Below are 26,999 nucleotides of genomic sequence, written 5' to 3'. Positions count from 1 at the left end.
ATGGAAGCAGACAGCACAGATGTGGCTGATAAGTTGGTTAAAAAGATCGACATCACCTCCCCGCCAGAGGAGTTATCGACAAAGAGCAGCGTCATAAAGGTAAGAACAGCTCTGATTTAAGAAACTAATATTGTCCCCAAATTTGATGAAATCTAAATTTTATGCACTTAAGTTGTATATTTATTATTTGTTATATTTGTTATATAAAAGCAAAGAAAGCAGAAAAAAGAAGGAATTCTATCCTTCATCAAATGCAATCATTAAGTTCTTTAATAACTAATAATTAATGTAACTTAGTCATTGCTATCAAAGATTTTTGGTCATGTTACTTTAATTATCAGGACACTCGTGTTATCTAATTTTCACCTTGTGATAACATAAGTAGGTAACACCTGAAACAATGCAACATTTTGATTAGTTGTTACACTAAATTTATGCTGCTTCACTTGTTTGTGTTTCATCTGATAATTACATGCTGGTGAGGCTTGGCTAAATGATACATTTCCCCACTGCATTATGTTTTGCATTTTGTTTATTTGTCTTGTTTTCGCATTTTAGGATGAGGATGAGAACAAAAGTGAGCCAAGGAGAGAAAGAAAGGTTTCCCTTCCTACTGAGCAGATTTTCCCTGTGACAGCTACTGAGCCTGAATCCAAAGTAGAGGCGTATGATGAAGATCAGCCCCACATCTTACCTATATCAAAAGAATTTGATGAGCAGGTAGCCAGAGATACAAGGCAAAATGATATAAAGACAGAATCACCCATGCCAGTAATGGAGGAAGTTAAGCCTGAGAGAAGACGCCTTAGTTTCCGAGCCATGAATGAAAGCAGTGAAAGTGAGCTGACTCCCACACCCTCCCCTAAAGTTCACAGACGGAGGCTGGAGGTGACAAATATTTCATCCAGCAGTGAGGACATCAAAACTGAAAGTGCTGGCTCCTCTGCTGAAGATGAAGAGTTCATCCGCAAACAGATAATGGGTATGGGGGATGAGGAAGAAATGTCTCTTTCAGAAGATGAGAAAGAAAAGAATTTGGCTCATGAAGAAGCAATCAAGACTGAGATTGAACTTGATAATGATTCAGTGGCCGCTAAATCGCTGTATGAACTAGGCAGCATAGATAATGAAAAAAGCCAAGTTGGGGAAAAAGACCTCCCAAAAACTGTCCCTGTAACTTCTCAAGATGTCCCTGAAACGATGCTCAGCACTCCGACCAAGAAAGCCATGCCAGTCATGAGAAATAGACAAAGCACTGATGAAGAAATAGAGAGCATCACAGAATCTCTCTCTAAGGGATCATCTAGTGTTCAGGCATCTAGCTTTACTCCAGGATCTTCCCCTACATCAGTGTCCTCTCTGGAGGAGGACAGTGATAGCAGTCCCAGTCACAGGAAGGTCAGTGGGGACAGACAGCATCGTAAAGGTAAGCACAGGCAGCCGACCCAGCCGCTCCCAACTATTGAAGACTCTTCGGAGGATGAAAAGACAACGGGAAGAGAGAAGTCTGGGAAAGACAAAGATGAACTCCGGGGCCATGGCCAGCCATTGTCTCCAACTGGAGACACTTCTTCTACAGAGGATCTCAAGCAGGTCACCGTAATGGACGAGCCCAGTAGAACATCAGGCTCTGAGTACTCTGGCAGTATAGAATCAGAATCAGAGGCTAGGCGAGATGTACGTATAGGAGACAAACCTTCACCTACAGTTATACCATACACTCCGTCTGATCTATTTAAAGAGCCAGATCCAATGACTAAATCACTGAAGAGTGCTGAAGAAGCGTATGAGGAAATTATTCAGAAGACAAAGGCTATTCCAGGGGAGAGTCCTGATATTGAGCCGCTTTACGGAGGAATGGCAATCGAGGACTATCTTTATGAATCCTTAGTTGAGGAGCCTGAAATTAAGGTGAGTGAGGTTCAAGAGCAACAACCCAAACAGGATGCTGTGAAGAAACTTCGGTCACCAGAGGAGGTGTATGAAGAAATGATGCAGAAAAAGAGAGAACTGATGATGATCGAGCAGGAGTTTCAGCAGGCTCGCGCGATGGAATCTGCCTTACCAGGCCCTTCGGGCTCTGAGCCTCCACCGGTTCCTGAGACCTGTGTGGTAAGCATACCCCCAGGAGGAGAAAATAATGTGACTACCACAGATACAGAGACATCCACTGAAGTGCCAGTGAAGAAAAAGAAGCGGCCTGCTCCACCACGCCCATCTGAACCCCCTAAGCGAACTGAGTTGCCTGCTATTCCAACTACTCCCAGTGGAGCTGTAAGTTTTGTTAGACCTATGGTTCCTCAAGATCCTGCACTCAGGAAAGCATTGTTCCCAATACCAGACCTCAAAATTACACAATGTTCATCCGGGGAGGAGGAGGATGACAGCCTTGCAGACGAGTATGGTATTGGTATTTCCTCTGACATTACTCCCAGTGATGACTCTGAGACAAAGGAAGATCGGACTATAAGCCCAACTTTGTCTGAAACCATTGATATTGAGCCTATATCTGTGGTCTGTGAAATTCCAGAGCCCAAACCTATTCCGACTCCAATATCAGCCCCAGAGCTCACTACCACACCCTCCTCCATTTCACCTGTGTCACCTCCAACTTCACCAGCCACTCCAGATTCAAGTTTGGCTTCTAACGCTACATCATTCTCATTTCAAGCTCGAACACCTCTGTCATCAGATTCAACTCCACTGTCTACACCAACACCTCCAACTACATTTGTAACCCAATTGTCTCCAGAGGTCTTGCCATCATCAGCTGCCACAGTAGGAGCATTAGCATCTAGTGATGGCTCAGTCTCTCATCCTACCACAACCACGGTTATCGTTACAATACCAGATGTGGTTTCTGACCCATCAAAGGTTCAAACAACTGCAGTGGCTCAGGTTAAGCCTTGTAGAGCTGAATCCTCAATTGGAGCTGTGGAGGAGATGCCTGCTCTACCTGTTGTGGTCCAAATGCCAGACTTGGTTTCATCTCCATCTCAGGTCCCCATTGAAGCTCCAGCTATTATACAGGTTTCAGCACCAGCTGCAGCACCAGCTATTGTCTCAGCTCAGCATACTCCCCTGGTTGCAGCAACACCCAGTACAGTCTCCCTTCCAGCTTCAACTGATGTTGTTTCCACTTCTGTCACTCTGGCCTCATGCCCTGGACCAGTCATAGTCCAGATGCCTGACCTAGTCTCAACTACGTCTCCAATCTCTGCACAAACGTCACTATTGGTTTCAGCACTTGTAACAACCCCAGCTCAAGCTCAAGCCAAAGTGGTACACTCAGTCCCTGTACAGCGAGCCCACACACAAATGACCCCAGTGGTAGTTTCAGTTCCCCCTCAAACAGCTGAGGTGCCTGCACCGACTCTGGCCTCAACTACCATAATCAAAAAGAAGGTCCCACCCCCCCCACCCCCCCGGTCTACTTCAGTGTCTTTACCTGAGCCAAACACAGAACTGCCAATTGAAAGGACTGTTCAGGAGGTCACCTCTACTATCGCTACTACAATAGCAACGGTAACTGGGCAACCAATGCAGTCTGTTGTTGTGGATATACAACCAAATATGGAAGACATACAGCCAGATAGTGTGGCTGTACCTCATATAGTGACTCCAACCAGACAAGGACATGTAGTCATTATAGTGCAGAGTGGAGACAACCTGATTGGTACTGAAATGGCCACACATCATGCTTCAGATATACACAGCCCAGATACAGCTTCACTATCCACAACGGTGTCAACAGTGCCAGTAGCTTCAGTGCCACCTCCACAACCTCCTTCAATAGCAGAGACAAATGCAGTCACCACAATAGAGATACCTCAAGCAGATACACCTCCACAACTTAACACAGCATTATCCAAGCCACCAGATGACACTCCATTAACAACTGATTCAGCAGCAGTGACACAAGTTTCTGTCACAACAACAGGTCCTATTCTAGCCACCAAGCCACCTCCACCCATACCACCTAAGCCTATATCAATTCCAGCAGGCCTGGTTTTCAACCACAAGCCAGGAGAAACTGTAAAACCACCTCCTCCTCCTGTGGCGCCGAAAGCTGCTACACTACCCAGAACTAAAGAACCTCCAAATGCTCTATCTCTTAGTCTGACACGTCCTGTCGAGTCTAAATTTGGTACCACATCTCCAAAGTCACCTTTGTCTCCAAGACATGCCAAATGTTTGCAAACATATGTGGTGATAACCCTTCCCTCTGAGCCCGGCTCACCAACAGAGGGAATAACAGTCCAGGCACCTGTAAGACGAGGGTCTGTCCCATCTGCAAAAGTGTCAGGGGTACGGACCACACCTTCAGAGCAGAAAACACCTAATGAGGCATTCTCAGCACACGCTAAAGTAAGGCCAGCCTTGGTCCCCACTGTGAGGCACCCACCTCCAACTGTTGTAGGAGAGCAAGTCACACCTTCTGGGGTAGTGGTTCTTAAAGTACAAACCAGGCAAGACTCTATACCATCTGTAGTTCAACCGATACCATCGGTGGCTGATACATCAGTGTCATCAGACAAGCCCATCCAGGTGCAAATTGTACCTCCTCCGATTAAGATACCATATGTCCCACCACAATCAATTTCCCAGCCACTGCCAACAACTAAAACAGTATCTGAGGTCATCACAATGCCCCCAGAGCCAGAGGTTCTTATTCAACCACTAACAATGCAAGCCACAGCAAGGGCAAAGTCTATTCCATCTGTTGTCCAGCATCCAAACATAGTACCTGAGGTCATAAAAGCTCTACCAGAAGTTTTAACTGAAGCAACAGCTCCTCATTCCCCAATACCAACTGTACATGTGAAACCACAGCAGCTTACAGAGATTGTTGTTGTACCACTGCAACCTGTGGTGCCTTTAGATGCCTCCGTTTTCCAAGATATACCAGCTTCAGTCCCTTTAAGCAGTCTTTATCCACAAGCTTCAACTCCAAAAGAATTGCAGCAAAAAGATTTGTCTGCTGACGTCATTGTCACTGAAGCAATTACAACCTCATTGATACCTGGAATGAGTCAGCAAATTCCTCTTCAAGAACACCTCGTAGAAGCTGAAGGAGTCACTCACTATACAGAGAAAGAATTGTCAACAGGTACTCCCACCATTGTTGGACTTCCGCCAGGACAACAAGCGGTTCAGCCTCTTGAAGTTCTGCCTGTAATGCAGCAACTTATTTACCCACCAAGTTCTCTACCTGAAGTGGTTACCCTACCTACAAAGTTTGAATTACCTACTGAGGTTATTACACCTGATGCTGCTATTAAAATACCTGCAACAATATCTACAGTGCCATATTCTCCACCTCTGGTAGCTGAAGTTGCTCCGACACCTGAAGTAACTAACTTAATGCCTCTATCTACAGTTGATATGGGGACAGTTTTTCAGTTACCACACACAACTCTTGTGATGGAAGTCCAACAAATGGCAGCACAGCCAGAGGTCCCTCCTGTTTCTTATGTACCACAGATCGACAGAGCAGACACATCTTCAATAATTTCATATTCAACACCACCTCTGGAGGTCAAGGTACAGCAGCTTGGACATGAAACACCTACGGAGATCATAACAAAGACTGCCGATGTAAGGGGACCTTCAATAACATCATCTGTAATGCAGCCTCAGGGAGTGGCTAGAATGCCAGTTGGAGTGATTACTACTGAGGAAACCACAAGTAGGAGAAGGACATCTATATCGTCCATAGTACAGCCAGGACACACAACAAATGAGATGTTCACATATCCCACAGATTATGAAATGCCCACACAGGTGGTTACAACAGAGGCCTTTTCTGCCACCAGGAGAGAATCAATAACATTGCATCAAGCAGCACCCCTAGCCCATGTTGTACACATGGCAGCTGAAAAAGATATCCCTGTTGATGGTTATGATGTTCAGGTCCCCTACAGGAGAGGATCAATTTCTTTAACTGAACAACAACCACAGGTCTTAACTTGTTCTTCAGACTATGATCAGCCTCTGGAGATAATAACCACTGAAGCATACACCTCCATTCCCACTGCACCGGACATACCTCAGGGTGTGTCTGGGGCTCCAGTCACCATTACTAAAATTCAACAAGAGTCTATTGAGAGCCAAGAGATTCGGGGACCAGAAAAGGTGGTCTCCAGTATGAGCCACATGTATTCTTCTTCCATCTCCACATCAGGCCATCCCCCTGAAAGTCTGCCTAGCCTGGTCACTCAGGTGTTCACCACTGAGGTCCAGAGGACCACTGTTTCTGTTGTCCATGAAAGGCTTCCACAAGTCCCTCCACCCAGTGTAGCAATTACTATACAACCAGATGTAGCTAAAGTACAACCTTTGCCAAAACAGAATGGGAAGATAATATATCCTGGTGATGTTATTGATTTACGTACTATGAAAGTTGGTTTAAGGATGACAGAAAAGGGCATGGACCTTACACCACCTGAGTCATGTCGACAGTCTTTTTCAAGTGATTCTAGCAGGCGTCAAATCACAGCAGTGCAGCCGGAGATAGTGAATCTCAGTGCAGAGATCACCCCTGCAACCACACTGTCTGTTGTCACTGACAGCATCACGATCGTCACATGCGCGGCCACGATTGCCTCATATAACAACACTCCAGCAGAGAAACCCCTCGATCTACAGGGCCCTGTTACATCATTACCCCTGCCTCTCACCACATGCAAACCATTTGAACCACTAGCACAGATTGTTTACAGACCTGTGAACTCTCAACCTATGGTCAGTGCTGTGGGATCCACAGCTCAGGACATACCTATAAATCTCTCCTTTGGAGCGCTTGTTTCACCGGTCACACAGCCATCAACAGCCATCAGCAATGGATGTCCTGTCCTCTCTCTAGAAGCCACAGGTGCCATGGATCTGTCAAACTACAGACCAGTGAGAGCTATGGTAGCTCTATCTGGCACAAGCCCAGGGGTGGTGACAACTGTTGTAGAGGACGATGGGACTCCAGTTGACCTCACAGCTGGTAGGAGGAGCGTATGCTGTGATATAATTTACAAGCTCCCATTTACAGGAAGCTGCAGAACACAGCCCCCTGTTACAAGCCAGCCTCAAAACCGTTTTGGCTACAGAGATGACCACTACCAATATGATAATGCTGGGATTTATGGTATCAAAGGCATGAATGGAATAAAAGCATCAATGTCTGAGACCAACCTGACAGAGGCGGGACTTTTCCCCTACGATCCCAAGAATGACTACGACTATTTCAGTGGCTCCTCAGATGGTGCTATAGACCTCACTGCTTCCAAATTTTCTGCTGGTGAGTATAGGATTATTTTTGTCTGTTTTTGTACTGCGTCTTTACCTTTGAGACTTGTATTTATAAAGTACCTTATTATTTTCTCATTCAAATTCAGTATTTTGCCTGCTTAAGTTAAATGTCACTGTTAGTTTTTTCCCTTCATTTTTTCCTTTCAAGTTTCTTTTTGTTGACTAAAGTTTGTTTTAATGCTCAATTTGCATGTTTTTATTATTCATTAATACTCTTTTGCTCTCTTTTTTTTTTGTCTTGATACAGATGCATGTGTATGCCTGCGTGTGCTTCCTCAATATTTTGGTTTTGCATCCTGCTAGCGAAAATGACTACAGATATGCATGCGCAACTGGGGTCTTATTTATATTGCAAGCTGCATGACCTTCAACTAATAGCCAATGTATGATGTTTATTTCTGAAACTATAATATAATTCATCAAGTAAAATCTGTATCTCTGGACTTATGGCAGGTAAAGCTCTAGACTACACAAGCAAAGCTACTGGAGTCTACCCTGGGATGACAACTGCTCCATACTCCCAGGTCCCTGCAGCTGGGTTTGGTGTAAATAGTGCTCTAAGAACCTCTGATGGAATAGTTTACTCGTCTGTAGCTGCCCCAGTTCCATCTACATATGCAATTACAACTCAGCCAGGCTCTATCTTTAGTACTACCTTTACACCTACATCAACAGTCCAGAATCAGTCATTGCCACATCCATATGGCTTCATTCCCACAACAGAGTCAGGACAAATAATTCCTTACGACACAGGTTTACCTAAAGAGCTTCTACCCACAGCTTTGGCTGACATCATAACAGGCTATCCAGACATGTACTCAGACACCACCCTGGAAGCAATTGCTGCCTCTTTGGATGCCTTGGCTTCTTCTCCAATATTCCCTGGCTTAGACAACACAAAGATGGCCCAATATCAGATGGAGAGAGAGTTTCTAGAGCTAGAGAAACTTAAGCAACTGTGTCTTGCTGAAGAGCTGGAGTGGGAAAGGCAAGAGATCCAGCGTTACCGTGAACAGGAGCAGCTTATGGTCCAAAGGGAGCTTGAGGAGCTTCAGGCTTTGAAACAGCAGCTTCTCTTACAGCAAGAAGAAGAGCACCACGCCCACATGGTGGCCCAGCAGGAGACTTATGCCCAACAGAAAGAGCAGCTGCAGCAAATTCAACAGCTCCAACTGCAACTCCAACGGCAGCTAGATGAGCATTATGGGGGCACTGGTACCACAGGAAACCTCTTAGATGCTAAATATGCAGGCGTAGGGGACAGTGGCCAGTATTGGCCTGTTAAAGATGAGTCTACTACTCCATCTACTGGGACACAATTAGAGGAAGGTCATGAACAGCTTAGTTTGGTAAAGAAGATTCAACCTGATCAGGACAAAGGGAAAAAAATTATTGACAGTGGAGTGCAGACAGATGATGAAGATTCAGCAGAGAAGCAACATGTGGGAAGGAGAAAGAAGACCAAGAGAAATGTGGATACCTCAGCTCAGACTGACGACGAGGACCAAGATGAATGGGACGCGCCCACGAAAGCTCGACGTCGCTCTCGAAAACACAGCAGTGAAGGAAAACACGGCTCGAAGGTCTCTAGCATTGCTATCCAGACAGTGGCAGAGATATCTGTTCAGACTGACCACTCTGGAACAATCAAACGACCCAATATCCAGATGGACACTAAGGTGGAAATCATCAAGCACATCTCCGCTCCAGAAAACTCTCACAGAGGTGGCAGTCTTAGCTGTCAGACAGACTCAGACAGAAGGCATCCACCTATTGAGGTTGGCTACAGCACACACCTAACAGCAGATGTCCCTGCTAAGTCTAAGGGCTTCTATACTGCAGTTTCGCCCTTGTCTCCAGAGAAGTCACTTGGGGGACAGAGAATGTTGACCGCTGACCCAAGCAGGTTTTCTTCTGGCCCTCGGATATTTAAGGCTGGCCAGAAATCTCTGTCTGATACGAAATCCCTTAGTCCTACCACAGAAGACAGGATGGTTGGATACAACACTGACAGTTATTCTGTGAGTATTAGAAATGTAAGCATGATGAAAAAGCTTTCTGTACAAGAAAAGACAATTAAATGTGAAATTGCAGTAATAGGGAGTTCCAATTTAAGTAAATCATTAATAGCTTTAATTATTCAATGACGGACAGATTTACCATTTCTTTTTATTTCCTAGGGCCGAGGCTCTCCCTCTGGCACAGGTAAGAAGGTAAAACGGACACTACCAGACCCCCCTCCTGAAGACGACTCTCTGATGGGACGATCTGGCTACAGCACCAATTCCGCTCGCCGCCGACTTGCCCGCAGTACAACAATGGCTCGGGCAAAGATCCTCCAGGACATTGACAAGGAGCTTGACCTGGTGGAGAGAGAATCCTCTAAACTTCGCAAGAAACAGGCTGAGCTAGATGAAGAGGAAAAAGAGATTGATGCCAAGCTACGGTGAGATGCTTCAGATTTAACATCAACACACTTTAAGACATAATCCTCCACTGTTCAGACCCTGTGACATTAGTTCATGTATAAATAATATTGCATATCATTGCATTTGTCCCCTTCCGTATTGAATTTCATTTGTCCCTTTTGGGAAATCATTATTCCTAATTCATTTGCATGATTCACCTCTTACCTTAATAGCTTATGGGCTAAAAGGCTGCCTTGACACCACTCAGTGAGACCTCTTCACACTCACACATAGTAAAAGGTACCAATGTGTGAGAACCTGGAATATTATTTGCCTCTTTGTTTGAAATGTTAATGTAATCATTAGTGCTTAAAAGAATGTACATATTTTTCCTATCCCTCTAGGTACCTGGAGATGGGTATCAACCGGCGTAAGGAGGCATTACTAAAGGAGAGAGAGAAAAGAGAGAGGGCCTATCTGCAGGGAGTAGCCGAGGAAAGAGATTACATGTCAGACAGTGAGGTTAGCAACATCAGAGAGGCCAGGGGTGATGGCCTGGAGAGACCACGGACGGCTCCCCAATCAGAGTTTGACCAGTTCATTCCCCCACAGACAGAAGCTGATTCCCAGTACAACACACTAACCAGTCCCTACTCTCACTATGCCCAATATGTCCCCCAGACACAAACCACCAGCCACTATACCCAGCAGAACCTATATCAGCAGCAGTCCCTTTACCACCAACAGGTGTCTCCTTACCCAACCCTCTCCCTCCCCCATGCTCAGGCTCAGCCTAACAGCTATCAACATGCTCTCCTTTTACAGCAGGGAAAGCAGCGACAAACTACCCTGTCTGATTTAGAGCCTAAGATCACCACCAACTATGAAGTGATACGCAACCAGCCACTGCTCATTGTACCAACCTCCACAGAAAGTGGCTATGGAGTGGCCCATCTGGGCGGTAAGTATGGAAACTTGGACCTGAGGCTCGGACTAGAGGAGAGGAGCATGGCCTCTAGCCCCATGTCGAGCATTTCTGCTGACTCTTTTTATGCCGATATTGACCACCACAATGCAAGGAACTATGTGCTGATAGAAGACATAGGAGAGCTCACCAAGGCATCAACAGGGCTGAGCAACACCAGCATAGGCTCTGGATTCAACCTCCCTGATAAAGAATTGTCCAAGGCAGACAGACTACTGAGGGCAGCAGAAGTCAGACGCACAGCAGAGGTAAACACTTCTGTAAACTTAGGTTGCATACTTCATGTTCACTTTTCGGGCATTTTTTCACTGAAAATTTTGTTATTTTATCACCAGTTCAGTATTAAGTTAGGGGATTGAAATGAAGCTTTTCATCTGCTAAGCTGATACGACAATTAAAAATGAAGACACAATTGAACTCTGGTCACTGACATATGTTACATATAAAAGACACTTATTATTGTGTCATTTTAATACACATTATGTTCAAGAAATACTAAATGTGTGTCATTTTTTTCCTTCAGGTGGCAGATTTCTTAGGTTCATCTCGGCTTCAAAGTTATGGTAAAGGAGAAGATGACACTATGGAGGAGCCCTATGAGCTGAAACTATTGAAGCAGCAGATCAAGCAGGAGTTCAGGCGAGGAACTGAAGGACTAGAACACCTGACAGGTCTGGGCCTACCCCAGTACCTCCCCACTGACGGCAGCTTTCGCCACTTTCCTAAAGGGGAGAAATACAGCATTGGCAGGCTCACTCTTGAAAAACAGGCTGCTAAGCAACTTCCAGCAGCAGTGCTGTATCAGAAACAGATGAAGAACAAAAAAGCCCTAATAGACCCTAAGGCCATCACAAAATTTTCTCCAATTCAGGAAAGTAAGGACCTGGAGCCAGACTTTGGCAGCTTCATGGGATCTGGGGCCTCCTCTGTGACCAATCTGGCTGCTAGGGCTAGGCTGCTTCAAGATGAGATTACGTTTGGGCTAAGAAAGAACTTGTCTGAGCAGCAAAAATATTTGGGCTCCTCCCTTGGGGCCAATTTAGCTGGTTCTCTCAATCTCGGACAGTCCCTTGGACTGGGCTCCACTATAAGGGGCACTGCCCAGGATGATGGAACCTACCCAAGTGGCACTCGTTCTCGACCTTCCTCACGACCCTCTTCCCGTCCTTCCTCAGTCTATGGCTTGGATCTATCTATCAAACGGGATCTTTCCAGCTCTTCGCTCAGACTTAAAACGGAGGGAGAGGTCCTAGATGCAGCATTTGCCCCCGGGGTGGCCAGAGCAAAGCCCACTAGTTTACCTATCAGCCAAAGCCGGGGCCGTATCCCCATTGTGGCTCAGAACTCTGAGGAAGAGAGCCCTCTGAGCCCAGTGGGGCAGCCTATGGGCATGGCTAGAGCCTCAGCCGGACCTCTTCCTCCCATCTCTGCTGACTCCAGGGACCAGTTTGGGTCCAGCCATTCCCTGCCAGAAGTACAGCAGCATATGAGGGAGGAATCTCGGACACGTGGCTATGATCGAGACATTGCATTCATCATGGATGACTTGCAAGGTGCCATGTCTGACAGCGAAGGTAAATGGAGCCTCAGACTATTTCACCAACTCGACTGTGTGGACCTGCTTGTCATGCATGCGAATGCAGATTGGTCTTACTGACTTTGTGCATTATCCAGATTCTCAATCATCGCCAGTGCTCTATGTACTTTTCTTCATTACTATGTTTTTTCTGTCACACTAAATGTCACATTCAATGCTTGCACGCTATTTCATTTCTTTTAATGTCACCGATACATAATACCCTTGGCCTGAGTGTTTGTATGGCATTAATCAGTTTCATTCATGTTTGTCCTGTAATTTCATCAGCATGCTTTATCTCTTTATTTTGCTCCTTCGCATTTTAAATGATGGGTTGGGGTTAGATGAATTGTTAAATTGTTAAAAAACTGAAAAGCAAAAAATTTAATATTCAAAATACGTAAAGTGCTCCATAAATATAAAAAATAATAAAATTGCTATGTTACAGGAATTTAAAATGCCAAACAAGCTGTATAGACCATCTTTAGGCTGCTGTATGTTAGGTGCAAAAACCAAACCTGTGGTAGGAGACATAAAGAAATAACAAGGAGAGTGGGGATTTTTTTACAGGGCTCCTCCTCAACTCTGAAATGCAAAATAGTGGCTTTGTGAGAACTAGGTCATTGCCTCAGAAAAACATATATATTTACTTTTCCAAGGCACCCTTTGAGCTATTTTGGAGAACAGCTTACAAAGGAAAGTTAATGGAAAGACAGCACTGCCGAATAACGGTCTGTGGATTTACTTCAGTGTGTTGCAGGTACAGTCAAGGTGTTTTCTTTGTTTAGGATTTCTCTAATTCTTGTAAAGACAGTCACACATCTACCAATTTAATCCAATATCAATCTTGACTGCGGTACAATGAAATTCTCTCATTGACTGGCATGCAGTCCTGTGCGGTGTTTAAATTTACATTCAGCGTCATTTTTGTAATGTTCCATTTGTGTTGTGTTGACCATATTTCTTTCTTTCTATATGTCTTTGATTTTCTATGTCGCTTGGTTTTGCATCCCTGCATGTTGTGCAACACATTTTCCATTCCTATCCTAATAAAGTGAATGTTTTCTGCTTGTTGGTTGTTGCTGTGGATGTCTCATTGTTATGTGAGATTTCCATATCCCCTTGCAATTGATAGAAATTGACATGCATTATCTACATCTTCGTAAGAGTGGGATTGGCAGTTTTCCATTAGATTAGATAAATCAATTTCTGCAGATAACAATATTCCATTAAAAAAAAAAATGTAATTATTCATCAAATTTATTTGGACGTATCTTATGTCTTTTTAATTTACCACAAACAAGTCAATGTAGACTCAAACATTACAATGCTTAAGGTGAATGAACCATGCAAAACATGTAAGACAGTTTAATGTCATCCACATTAATTATCAGATGAGAATCTTAATGTATCATATTAACAGATATGTGTCACAATTTTAGCTTCATTTCTGGACCAATTACATGATATTTGCCCTGATCCCACATAAAAGTTTCCATCTGCCTTGATTACAGCACTAAGTGAGTCCATGCTGGCTCTGAACACAGATGATGCCAGAATCTTTCATGAAAGTATCAGACACGGTAGAGTATCTTACAGTACTAGTTAATCTATCACAGCTATCACTTTGGCTCACTCTTCCATTAATTAATAGATGACTTTTTTGCCCCAAAATGTATTTTGTATGTTTTTCATAACGCTTCTGCTTAAATTTGTTAACCATCCGACAGGCATCTAATGTCAGACTTGCAGTAATTTCAAGCATGCTTACATTGACTGCTTTCAGTGCATGTGCTGTAGTATACTCACAATACATCTAGTCTAAGAACAACTCATGTACAGTAGTTTGTTAGATAAATGCACATATGTTGACCCATTTCTAAAAACAATTATATAACTTTGTACCCCAGCTGGAGGCCCAAACTGGAATATAGAAGGTGAGACGGCATTCGACTCCCATGTAGTTACCCAGCGACTGTATGCCTCCATGCTGCACATCATGGTTCTGAATGGTCCACTTCTCTGGTTGATTTTGTACATACAACATACTGTACCAGACTCATTCTGGAATGACCCACATCTCGATATTATACAAAACATATCATGTAGCGGTTTTCTATAGCTGACATGTCAGATCCATTCTCGAATGAATCCCATCTTAATGGCACTTGACAATTTTTATGTGTCACATATCGTAACGATTTGAGTGTTGCATCATTTGGAATGACTGTGCATCAGTGGTTTTGCAGGAACATCAGACCCATTTCCAGTATTCATGTTCATGCACCTCTGCAAAAAAAAAAAAAAAAAAATCATATATTTTGTGCGATCATGTATACAGAAATGTGTTTAAATTGCTTTCAATGCCAAAACAGCATATTAAAACGTATTATCCAAAGATTGTGAAGGTCAATGCTGCCGCTGTTCACTGATACTATATCAAAACTCCAAGACTGACAAGAACCCATGAGTGCTTTGTAATCCAAGATGTGGGTGGTGGGCAACATTTACCTTCAGCCTCAATGGTCATCAGGCCATTTCTCTTCATCATTATTGGTGCATCTTCTTGGTGAAATTAGATCAAGGATAATACCAAGAGACATTTGGCAGACATGCACACAGTCTACCCTTCGTGACAATCAATTGGATTTGACACCAAAATGACGACTCATATTTCTAATGTAGAAAATTCACCGGCAACCTGATTTGTCATGAAGGCTTCATGTCACATAGTGCCGTATTATCGCAGTATTAGCATACATGTCAATGACTGTTCACTGCACTACAGTAATTCATTACCATAGTACAGCAACATTTCATAGTTGGTTATTATGGGTTTTTATTTTTTTACAATATACTGTATAAAATACATTGGAGTGTAAATTTTCTGTCATTGGATTATTTTAGCAAGAAAACAATACAAAAAATTGTGAAGTGGCTGTATAAATTGGGTTATTATCACTATTGTTATTAATATTATTATTATTATCAACATTGGAGAAAAACATAGAATGAAAACTACTCCAATCAGAGTGTGAGTTACTTTCCAGGGGCTTCTTTCAATAGCAGTCTTTCATATACGGCAGCTACGGAAATGTGGAAAAAACAAAAAGAGCCCTCACACTCAGACGAGGAGCGCTGCATGGTATCAAAAGCATGCCAACCTTCAAATGTTCTCCAAACGTATTCATCCTTCATTCAGTGCTTGCAGTGATCATTTGATCTCACAGACTGAACGGATACGGTGGAACTGAGTTTATACACCTATCCAGTCTGGGCGGATCAGAGATATTCTTGCATTTGAGCAAGTGAGGATGGTGTGCGAAAAAATTTGTGATACTCACAACTCCAAAAGATTGGTCTCTGCCCAATTTATCATTGCCATGTTTTAAGCTGAGGTTTGTCACTGTCAGAGGCAAAGAGGATTTTTGGTTGTGTGTATGCAGCTTTTAACCATTGCCTCTCCCTCCCTAGCCTACCACCTGAGGAGAGAGGACACAGATTGGTTTGATAAGCCAAGAGAAGGGCATCCGCAGAGTGGGAACATGTCAGACCGAAGACAGGTGAGATCCAAAGCACGCAACATTCAAATTCACACTGCTTCTTTGCTGAACTTTTCTGTTTGTGAACCTTCTTTATTTATTTATCTATCTATCTATCTATTTATTTATTTATTTATATTTATATTTATTTTTATTTATTTATTTATTTTTAAAGAAAGCAGACCAATTTGTAAATTCTCTTGAATCTCTCCCAGATGAAACTGGTCCCTTATGCCTTCCCTCACACTCGCATCAAGCTTAAGCGAGACCTGAAGGACACCAGTGTGTCAGGTACAGAGCAAACACAGAGCACACTCACAGGTTCTCTGTCATTATTTCACTAATCAGGATATGGCATGCTCATTTTTCCTTCAGGGAATGGACTTGGGATCCGAGTAGTTGGCGGGAAGGACATTCCTGGGAGCAGGGGAGATATTGGAGCGTACATTGCCAAGGTTATCCCTGGCGGTGTGGCAGAACAGACAGGAAAAGTTGCAGAAGGTAAGAGGAAATACGAAAAGACCATTATGTCAGCCTGCCTGTAAGTCATCGGTGAATGGAAATTTTCAGACTATTATTAGTGAACTATTGTGATTCAGTAAAAATCCCTGCCTGAATCACTGAACTGCAGATAGAAATGTGAGAGGCTGCTGTAGCCTTCTGTGCTGTGGTCTGTCATGTCTCATTCTCTGAGACATCACAGCAGAAAAAGCCTGTCGACTCAGCCTCTCCAGCACTGGGCTGTGTTAGTCATTAGGCTATATTTAGCACCGTTATAGACACACAAATACACAAATGCAGGCATACCCAAACACACATACACAATAATTAGCTTTACAGCTCTCAGAATGTATTGATTGGATTTAGAGTAATTTAAGATGACCGATTTCTGAATGATTATTGATTGAACAGAGAGGCCACTGATGGCGGATATTTTTAGGGCATAATTTGTGTTATTTTATCTATTCAATTGCAACTGTACCAAAGGAACTACAATGACTTCCCTTTTATTCATAAAGTTAGAAAAGTTCCCTTCATGGTATTCATAGCTGTAAAAGGGTAAAGTGACAATAGTTGCCAACAACGTTTTCTTTGAAGCATATGCTTAATTGTAACTAAACAAATGTGACGGTGATGTTTCACTTGAAGAGAATAGCAGCATAGCATGGCTTCAGGTGCTAAGAGGAACTATGTGGGGGAGGCTATGGTGGGTTATACACACAGAGCTGAGGGAATCATCTAAATGTGCTCTGACTCATTCAGAAGGCAGTAGAGATATTCATTCAAACCTTTATTGTCACGGCAGCTGGTGAGTTGCTATGCAAGCAGAAGTCAAATCTGAAGAGCAGATTTCATTTGTGTAAGTGAGGCCTCATGCAGCTCTGGCTTTGCAGTGGGTTTTTGAGTCTGCTGTGCACTGACTTTTGTCTGTAATATATCATCAATGTGCTGCTTGCTGTGCTGTGTGTGTAGCTATATAATGCCAAATTCAAGAAATTATAGTCATGCACTGCCCAAATAAAGTGTTAGGTAGAAATGGGGTGAAATGCATTTGCCTGGTTGATTTAGAGATGCACACCCCCATCTCTGAATCAACCTGCTTGCCTTCATCCCACAACAGGAATGCAGGTTTTGGAGTGGAATGGAGTCCCACTGACAGGAAAAACTTATGAAGAAGTGCAGTGCATCATGGGCCAACCATGTGCGGAGGCGGAGCTTTGCGTGAGGCTGTGAGTTACATCTGTCATCATTTATTCCCCTGTCCCAAAGCAACTCCTACATGTTTAGTCGCAATATGGTGACTCTGCACACCCTCTCTCCATTCCACACCCGCTCATCTGTTAAATGTCACACGACTGATTACCGCTAAACTGCACTGGTTGATATTCCATTCTAAATTTCCTGTATGGATCCAAACAGTGACCTTAATATGCTGTCTGACCCTGAACACCCACAAGCCTTGGAGCACCATGTCCAGCTCAAGGCTGGTATGTACGAGGATTTGTTGTTATGCCTGCATGCATGCATGCTTCTGTGTATCTATTTCCCACGAACACAGTGTGCGTTACTGTGCACAATTGTCCCAATAGGTGGCCAGCGTTCCCCTGGTGTGGACCCTAAACAGCTGGCTGCAGAGCTGCAGAAGGTGTCCCAGCAGCAGGGACCTGGTGTGGCTGGGGCAGGGGTTGGGCCTGGGGGTTTGGGGGTCCTCTCTGCACTAGAACGTTCCGCCCTTCTCCATTCAGGGACTGGATCGGCAGCTTCCAGTGGTGTGCCAAGCCCTGGCCAGCCTGCATCCCCCGCTATAAACAAAAAGCAGCGGCACAAGGTAGTGGATCCAACTTCTTAGCATACTTTCTGCTCAGACACACTCTTCAGTTATGAAGATTTCAGTTTACAATATGACTACAAATAGAAAAATAAATAGTCTACAACTGGCACACATGTCAGAGGTTGGTGTTTTGTGTAAAACTTTGGCCTAATGTGGATAAACAATGGGATGGATCAGTGTAATTGTGCCATCTGTCATGCACCTTGACTGCTCTACGATTGCTCTATGAGTACTATCAACGACACCACAAAGGGGAGGTCGCATGGGAAGGTCAAATGGTGTGACGGTGTTCATCAGAGAGTGACAAACCAATTACAATGGATCAATATAACAGTGTGGTAGAGGGCCTGACCCTGACTGCAGCTGTACTCTGCTCAGGAAATGAGCAGTCTGTGCATTTTAAGCAAATATTTCAATGACACTGTATTTTTTTTTTTTTTTTTTATGAAGTAGCACCGATATTTGACTTTTCAACAACAGGGATTGTGAAATTTGTCCCAGAATCATAAAAAATGTTCATACTGTAGCTTCACTGCAAAGATAACCCTTTTGAAAGTCGTCTGATGGTACATTATACTGTGAATGTAAAGCAAGCATTATTTACTGCAACCAAATAACTGGAGTCTGTTCTGATTTATCACCTTTGCATTCTACTCCCTCTTTAATTTTTTCCTGCTTTAGCCAACAGACTTGATAAAGATGCCTCATCCCATCACTGGAGACATTCAGGTAAAAGAAAACCTTTTAATAAGCACTAAAGCAAATAAAGACACAGTCCAATAGCTTGTTTTCTACTTTGCTCTTTGCCCCTCAGCTCCAGATCAACTATGACAGAAACCTAGGAAACCTGATAGTCCACGTCCTTCAGGCTAGAAACCTAGCCCAAAGGGACAACGATGGCTACTCCGACCCTTTTGTCAAGGTCTACCTCTTACCAGGGAGAGGGTGAGTGCTGAGGGGGTTTCAGTGCTCAGTGATGTCCAGTCTGTGTCTGTCTTTCTGCTTCTGTGTCTGTCTTATTTTCTCTTCCCCTGTTTCTTTCTGACTTTGTACTGACTGTGCTGTACGGATCTGACTAACTACTTGAGTTTGTTGGAGAGAACGAGGAAGGAGATAATGATATGAGGCAGTCATTTGTAGTCTAATTTGATTCAGTCTATACAAATCAATGAGTGGGTGTTTTCGACACTGCCAAAGCAGTGAGAGGAGCTCCTTTGCCAGCCTGCTAAATTATAAAGTGTCAGGTTATCTGGCCATAGACAGCCTATATGCACACATACACACATATACAGTGAATCCACAAGCCTTTCTTCCCCATCCCAACGATGGGAGTACTTTAGTATTGTCCATTAGTATCACGTCTCAGGTTTGCTCCTCTTATCCCTGTTACTTCACCGTCAACCCAACAGCTGGTGAATAGCGTGAGAAGGAATCGATACAGCCTTTATCTGCTCTGTAAAACTATCTGCTCTTCGATAATGACCCCATCAGACCTGTATGAGATTATAAGCCCCTGTCTATGCTCTGTAGGTTAAAATGAAAGCTCTGAAGCAGAGCACATTCGTGCTTTTGCAAATCATTTAAAGAAGAATTTTCAAATGTATTTGTCTGAAATTGGCAGTAAGGTACATAGACACCGTATCTGGCACACATTTGAAAATAGTGAATTGTTAATTCAGGTATGAGCTACATTCAATCATTAGAGTCAGTTTTTGATTGGTCCTGCATCACACACATTGCTCCAAAACAATAACACTAATGCATCCTGCAAAGAATATTGATTGCCTCAACTCTCTATCCTCAACTGGCTTTTCTTTGAGCTCTCTGGGCTTCTCTGACTCTTTTTTGTGTTTTTGCTTTTCTTGTTTGTGATATATGCCCTCCTCCTCCTCTTCTGGACTCCCTCAGCCAAGTCATGGTTGTCCAGAATGCAAGGTAGTGTGGTGCTGATCTTTGCTTTTTAGTTGGTGTTATGTTTTTTCTTTCTGTAATTTATGTCTCCCAAGTGGTTTTCCATCCTTTTGTTGTGGCCTTTGTCGTTTGTCTAATTATCTGCTGTATTTCATGGTATTTAGGAGCACTTCTATCATTGCTTTTTCTCTCTGTGCCTCTCACTTATAACGTTCCTCAGCTTCTATTTCTGGAGTAATTCCTGAAAAATGTGAATTTGTTTGTGATGTCTCCACACAAGGATTCCGGCCATTTTTTTAAAAACATCGATTTATCTTATATTTATTGAGCATATCACAGTTTGGTGAATTTTGGTTGCCTTTGGATCAATTTTTGATTTATTACTGATCATTCAGTAATCATTCTGAATATCGTGACTTATCAGTGCTGATAACAAGAGAAGGACCAAGTATGCCCAGAAGACCATGAACCCAGAATGGAACCAGACTGTAATCTACAAGAACATTCATTTGGAGCAGGTATCGTGCATAAAAGCATCCCACACTGACACACATTCGCTCAAATACACACACACCACTTCACACTGCATATGCCTTACGCCAATTTACGGCAAAGTCATTTTCTTATATTCTAATTGTTATCATTATTATGACGATGATTATTGCGACTATTATGATTCTGTTCGAAGGTTCAGATGAACAGCCATCGTTCATACTCACACACTCTCAACACAGAAAACATTCCCGTGTGTATTAATCTCTCACGTTGCAACTTATACTGTGCATTTGGATGTGTGTGTCTATTCTCCGATCTCTGCGTTTGCTGGGAGCTGGGTTGTTTGTGGCAGAGGCACTATCCAGGCAGTAATAATAACTGTGAATGCTGATTGCAGATGCAGTAGTCTTAGTGGTCAGAGAAAAGAGGCCTTGTGTGATGGAAATGGATTCCTCAGCTCCTCTGGGGCTGCTCTTGGTTAATCATGTCTCAATCCCAGCTTTAAAAAGGCTGCTGCATTGCTCATTCATCCGCTTCCAAACCCTCAGAAAGGGTTCCCATCTTTTTCCAAACATGCCTATACACATTCACAGGTATAAGCACGCTGGCATGGAAACAGTATATATAAGAACAGTCCAGATGAAACGTGACTGCTTTTCTCCTCGCTCATGACAGTAACCCTCCTTCGTCAGGATTCATTCATGCACTGCACTGCGTGCTCTGAACTGTTTTCTTTCACACGTCTCCCAATCCACATACACACACAGACAGACACCGTTATACACACTGGTCTCTCACACACACGTTCACACAAAATCTGTCATCTTTGTCTGTGTCCCTCTCTCCTCTCCTACATTTGTTCTATCCAGTTGAAGAAAAAGACGCTCGAGGTGACAGTGTGGGACTATGACAGATCCTCTGCCAATGACTTCCTTGGAGAAGTGAGTGCTTTTGCTATTTGAGTTTCTGAAAAGGTCATATGTATTTTATATTTAACTCAAACAAAAACCTTATGTAAAAATGTAGACTAAGCTAATAATATTAGCCTGGTGCGTTCTGTTTCACAAATTTCAGCTTTGCTTCATGCTAGTAAATTCATGTCCTAAACAGTTTCATTCATCTTGTACTGAATCCATTACAACAATATCAGTAAGGACATTTTTACCTGTACTACCCGAGTGCTGGGCTTGGTCTCAGCCTCATCCCTCACTTGTGTGTTTGTTTTTTTTCACAGGTGTTGATTGACCTGTCAAACACCGCCCAGCTGGACAACACTCCTCGCTGGCTGCCTCTGAAGGAGCAGAGTGAGAGTATTGAGCACAGTAGAACCCACCTTGCTGTTCAAGGCCCACCAGGGTCTGGATCAGGTCAGGGTCATGGTCAGGGACACAGCCAAGGCCACGGCCATATGTCAGGGCCTGGGATGGGGCCTGGGCATGGTATGGGACTGGGACAGGGTCAAGCACCAGGACAGGGAGATGGGAGTCATGATTCACCTAAAAACTCTGTAATCAAGAGCAGAAGTCATGGAATCTTTCCTGATCCAGCCAAAGGTAACAGAGTCCAGCATCTGCATCTGTTTTCAGCTTCAGCTTCACACTCCTTTTCAATACTCTTAAGTTATTCTGAATCATGACACAAATTTGATTACTTTTAGCTGATTCCATTGGTGACTTGATTATATAGAAGTCAATGACTTATATTTTGGACATAGAAACCAAAATGGTAATTATTTCTAGAGAGCTGAAAATATAAACTATTCAGATGTCAACGACAGCATTAAGAGATCAGCTTATGAATTAATTTCTTCAACAGTTTTCCCTTTTCTCCCGAGCATGCTCTAAACCTATTCCTTCTTCCTCCAGATCTGCAGATGATTCCCTTGGAAAAGTCACACAGCAGCCCAGGCAGCTCCAAGTCTTCCTCTGACGGCCAACTTCGCTCCCACGGCCCGTCCCGAAGCCAAAGCAAGAGCAGTGTCACTCAGGCTCACCTTGAGGATGCTGGAATAGCCATTGCCGCTGCTGAGGCTGCTGTGCAACAGTCCCGCCTTCAACCAAGTAAATGCTGCCCCTACCCGTGACACAATTCCTCTGACATGCTTTTTTTTTTCCTACGCATGCCAATTCTGTTGAGATTGTTTGATGAAAACCTGAACTGCCGTGTGATCACCTCCTTAATATTTTACCTCTGCCCTCTGCTCTCCTCATTGTTTAAAGATATTTTGACAATGATTTGAATTGAGATGATCAATAATCTTAGTTTAATTTAGCCCCCTCCAAGATGGATCAATTTCAAAAGTAAAGTCACTGCATAAAATCTAAGGCAAATGAATAATGCAATTAACTGAGTTGCTGTATCTGAAAACTTAACTTACAATAAAAATCACAGTAAAATTTTGTTTCTTCAAAATCTAAAATTAGATTTTCATAAATCAGACACATCCAGCACGATAAATGTGGCATTTGACATTTTCCATCTTTCCATCATTTTTCTACCTATTTGTGTATCTTAAGTAGGATATAAAGTGGCTGCATCACTGTGTGTTACTACCACAGCACAGTTTAATAATAAATAACAAAACTCAAGGATAAATTTAATTAAATTCAATTAGCTGAAAAAATACTGACACTGGCCCCTCTGTTTCTACGTGTTCTGCATGTGCCATCCTGAGCATATGGTTTCTACAGACCCCCAGTGTGGAGACTTTCAAGCCCAATATAGAAATCAAGCTTGGATGGCAATCCCTCATATGTCTTGCACCTTAAACAATTTTGACCAAATCCATTCATGTTTAAACACAATCTTTAGTGTGATGTCCTCAAAATGAAGGATTCCAGTAAGTTATCCTCCCATTGTGAGATAAGATGGCCCAGTGTGAAAGCTATTTCAGCATGCAGTTGCAGTTTCCCTGGCTATTGCTTCCTGGCCACCAAAGACTTTGTAATGCTCCAGTCTGTCTGTGTGTGTGCATGTGTGTATCTCATGAATGACCCCTCAAAAAAGGCGCAAAATATACACGCACAGACACACACAGGTATGGCGCTCCCCTACCCTACCCAGTCCTCTCCCATTCCTACCACTTAAAACAAAGGGGACTCAAATGTGAGACTGAACCAGTCAAACCAGGAGACACAGAAACACCAAGGGGTTCAAAAGTCAACAGGAGGCTCACTCACCGGCCAATGAGAGTAAAGCGATCAGCTCATGAGAGGAAAAGAAGTGTCAAGGGAAGGTGAGACAACATAGGAAAAAATGTCGTAAAGATTACTAACCCCACATTATTAACCTTAATGCATAAATACAAATACTAAAACATAGATAAAGGAAAAAAAGGGCAATCAAACAAATGTGTACATAACTTAAGCATCACATTTTCCCATCTAATGATTTCCATGTATGTCTGTGAATGTTTCTGTGCCTACACAAGTGTGTGTTTTGTTTTTTTGAGGTTTTTTGGATACAAGTATCATTTTGCTTTAGTGGTTATAAAAACAGAGTTCCCACCTGTTGCCTTTCCATTACAGATTGTCTTTCAACGTAACCACTATTCGTCATTGTTTTATTGTACAGGGGGTATGGGCATTGGATGCTGTGATCACGAAAGCAAAGAATATTTCTAGCCTTAGTCTAGACAGAAAAAAGTCACATATTCCCTGAACTAATCTCGCTCTTTCATACTGTACAGAACGAGCTTACCTTAATAGCAGCCGAGAGCAAAGAACAAATAATCATAAGTCGATGAAAGAACATCAGTATTGTCTCACTTTAAATTAATTTATGAGTGTAAATTAAACTTGGTGCCCTTCATCTATTGCCAGTAAAGGGATTTGATATGGGTTAAATAAGGTCACGTAGACGCAAGCGCACACATTTCTGCATTCAAGGACAAACTGTCATCCACGCTGCTCTGTTCTCCCTTGATATGCTCCTATGTAATACTCAGTCAAAGTTATGGGTGACAGACAGCGTCACTAGCATTGAGTGATAGCTGGGGGTATCTGTTTTACACAGCTGTATGTGTGCGGCGAATGCTCTGTCACTGGAGGCACTGTAAATGACTTTTTTTTCCTGTAATAGATAGATTAATAGAGAGAGTAAGGGATTGACTCATTACTCATTGGCATGCTGACTCTCGTTACCTTCAGGACCAGGACACAGACTGGGTGATGTCTCAGGTTCAGTGGTGCTGTCTGCCCCAAGTCTTGTAGGAGACGCCTACAGCGGCCTGGATGGGGAAGAGGGGGTGGGCACTGGGGTGGACAGTGCCATTTTTCAAGTGCCCCACATGTAAGATTATTCATGGTTGATTTCTAGCACAGATGTGGGTGTCGTATGAAAGAAAGTGAGCTCACTTTGTTGTTGTTGTTTTTTTTTTTCTTTGTTTGTTTTTTTGGGGTTTTTTGTCTTTCTTTTTGTTTTTCTTTTTCTTCATAGTGGTAAAACCATTGCTAACGGCACCGACAAAAACCAACTTGGGACCCCAGAAAATGAAGGCAAGTTCCAGAAATATCTTGTGTTTACTGTGAGAAGACTGAGGCTATGAGAAAAAATTCAATTACTGATATTTTTTTACTTGATTGTAGTGCTCCCCCTGCTGGGCATTTTGTGTGATAACACAATTTTGATTCCATATTTAACCACATCTGCACAGCATGTCATGGTGAAGGCAAATACAGAGTCAAGTTGTCAATATTGGTTAACAGTATTCAGCTGATATAGTAAATTGATTGTTGGCCTGGAATAATGGGTGAGAAGCGGAGGTCACACTATCCTACTCACTGTCATAACTATATCTACATTTCATGGAGCTCAGGTGTCGTGATGCCTTACTTCCGGCTCTAGTTTCAACATTCAACAAAGAGCTAAGGACATTTAGGCTGTGGCCTGGGAGCTGTTAAACAGATCAGGGTTTGGAGGTCATTTCCATGGTACCCGATGAGTCATTTAAAACACTTTGTCTTAGTTAAACCCTTAAAGCCAATTAAGGCACACAACATTCAATAAGACCCATATGAAGCTGCAAAGAATCTCACTGACGATGAAGTGTGTCGCATTCTGCTTTGAGTTAAGTGGAGTTAAGTTATGCATCATTGCTAAATAATTCAAGCAGGCTTGAGTAACATAAGGAGTAGATGTTTTTCTGTGCAACTGAAGGAATATGCCAACAGGTACTTAGTACACCAACACACTCACCCGGGTCTCGCTTTCATTTCATTGTTTAGCTGGTAAAACACAAGTAATGGGGGAGATTAAAGTGGCTTTGAAGAAGGAGGTGAAGACAGAAGGGGACCAACTGGTCCTGGAGATCCTTCAATGCAGAAACATCACTTACAAGTTCAAGAGCCCAGACCACCTACCAGGTCTGGAAGTAGTTTGTGCATGTCATATTTTTTTACTGTGTTAAATAGTGTGCATTTTCACCAACCTATTTTGGTATTTATTCGTAATATAATTTGTCTTCAGATCTGTATGTGAAGTTGTATGTGGTAAATGTGGCCACTCAGAAGAGGATCATAAAGAAGAAAACCCGAATTTGTAGACATGACAGGGAGCCCTCTTTCAATGAGACCTTCAGATTCCCTCTCAACCCAACTGGACACGCCCTACAGGTACAACAAACACCACGTGTCAGTATCAGTATCACACGTCGCCTGATGTAGCATATGTAAGGTCACATGTTGACACATTTTGTGTGATATTGCTCAAAATCCATCACGTTTAGTTCATTTTGTGTTAAATATACTTAAAAACCTAATAAACATATAAAAAAGATTGTTCTTGCTTAGAGCTGACAGATAGAACCTTAAATGTCTTCAGCAGGTCATTACAGTTAGTTAAAGCTGGACACATGCAACGTATGCCAAAACCTCACTGAGGGGAGATCGATAAACTGGTCTGCTGCCTCATGCAGCAGCTGGGGGACTGAATTAGCACCTGTAAAATATAAACATCTAAATGTGGCTGGAAGCGTCTATAAAACGGATGGTTCTACACGGACATCATCTAATAAATATTTAGAATACTAGAATTTTCTGCTCATTGACTCCTTTTTCAGTTAATGTGAAGTAGAAATTTATTGGAGCTGTGTTATAAGTATATTTTGTTCAATATGGAATATATTTTGATCAGCAACGACTGATATATATCAAATAACAGGCTGGATCTGTCATTTGACGCAGACATGGTTGCATTATTAATGCTAGATAATGTGATTTTAATGGTGCACATGACCGGTGCATGAGCAAACAAATCAGAAAGCAGCAGAATGAACAATGTGTGTTTCTCTTCACTCTGTTTCCAGCTTTTCTTGGTGTCTAATGGAGGAAAGTTCGTGAAGAAGACCCTCATAGGGGAAGCTTACATCTGGCTGGACAAGGTGGACATGAGGAAGAGAGTTGTCAGTTGGCACAAGCTGTTCGTCAGCTCGACCCAGACCAATCCTTGA

At 42.9% G+C, this 26,999-nt stretch overlaps 1 protein-coding gene across 1 annotated transcript; it reads left to right on the top strand.

Annotated features, from left to right (window-relative positions):
* Positions 1–26,999, top strand: pclob (piccolo presynaptic cytomatrix protein b). Its single transcript, XM_029522429.1, has 31 exons — positions 1–99; positions 559–2,399; positions 2,531–2,635; positions 2,693–2,778; positions 5,981–7,291; positions 7,756–8,565; positions 8,683–9,323; positions 9,483–9,748; positions 10,115–10,943; positions 11,219–12,269; positions 13,786–13,854; positions 15,746–15,834; positions 16,029–16,104; positions 16,189–16,314; positions 17,435–17,543; positions 17,734–17,801; positions 17,904–17,981; positions 18,036–18,142; positions 18,827–18,874; positions 18,960–19,090; positions 20,054–20,080; positions 20,481–20,574; positions 21,421–21,492; positions 21,786–21,930; positions 21,967–22,104; positions 22,417–22,611; positions 24,700–24,841; positions 24,989–25,047; positions 25,777–25,914; positions 26,018–26,163; positions 26,856–26,999. Exons 1-31 carry the CDS (start codon positions 1–3, stop codon positions 26,997–26,999), a joined length of 9,240 nt encoding a protein of 3,079 aa, XP_029378289.1.

This window comes from Echeneis naucrates, chromosome 16, assembly GCF_900963305.1.
Source record: "Echeneis naucrates chromosome 16, fEcheNa1.1, whole genome shotgun sequence".
In the NCBI taxonomy this organism is placed as follows: domain Eukaryota; kingdom Metazoa; phylum Chordata; class Actinopteri; order Carangiformes; family Echeneidae; genus Echeneis; species Echeneis naucrates.
This window is presented reverse-complemented; position numbering and strand designations above follow the sequence as displayed.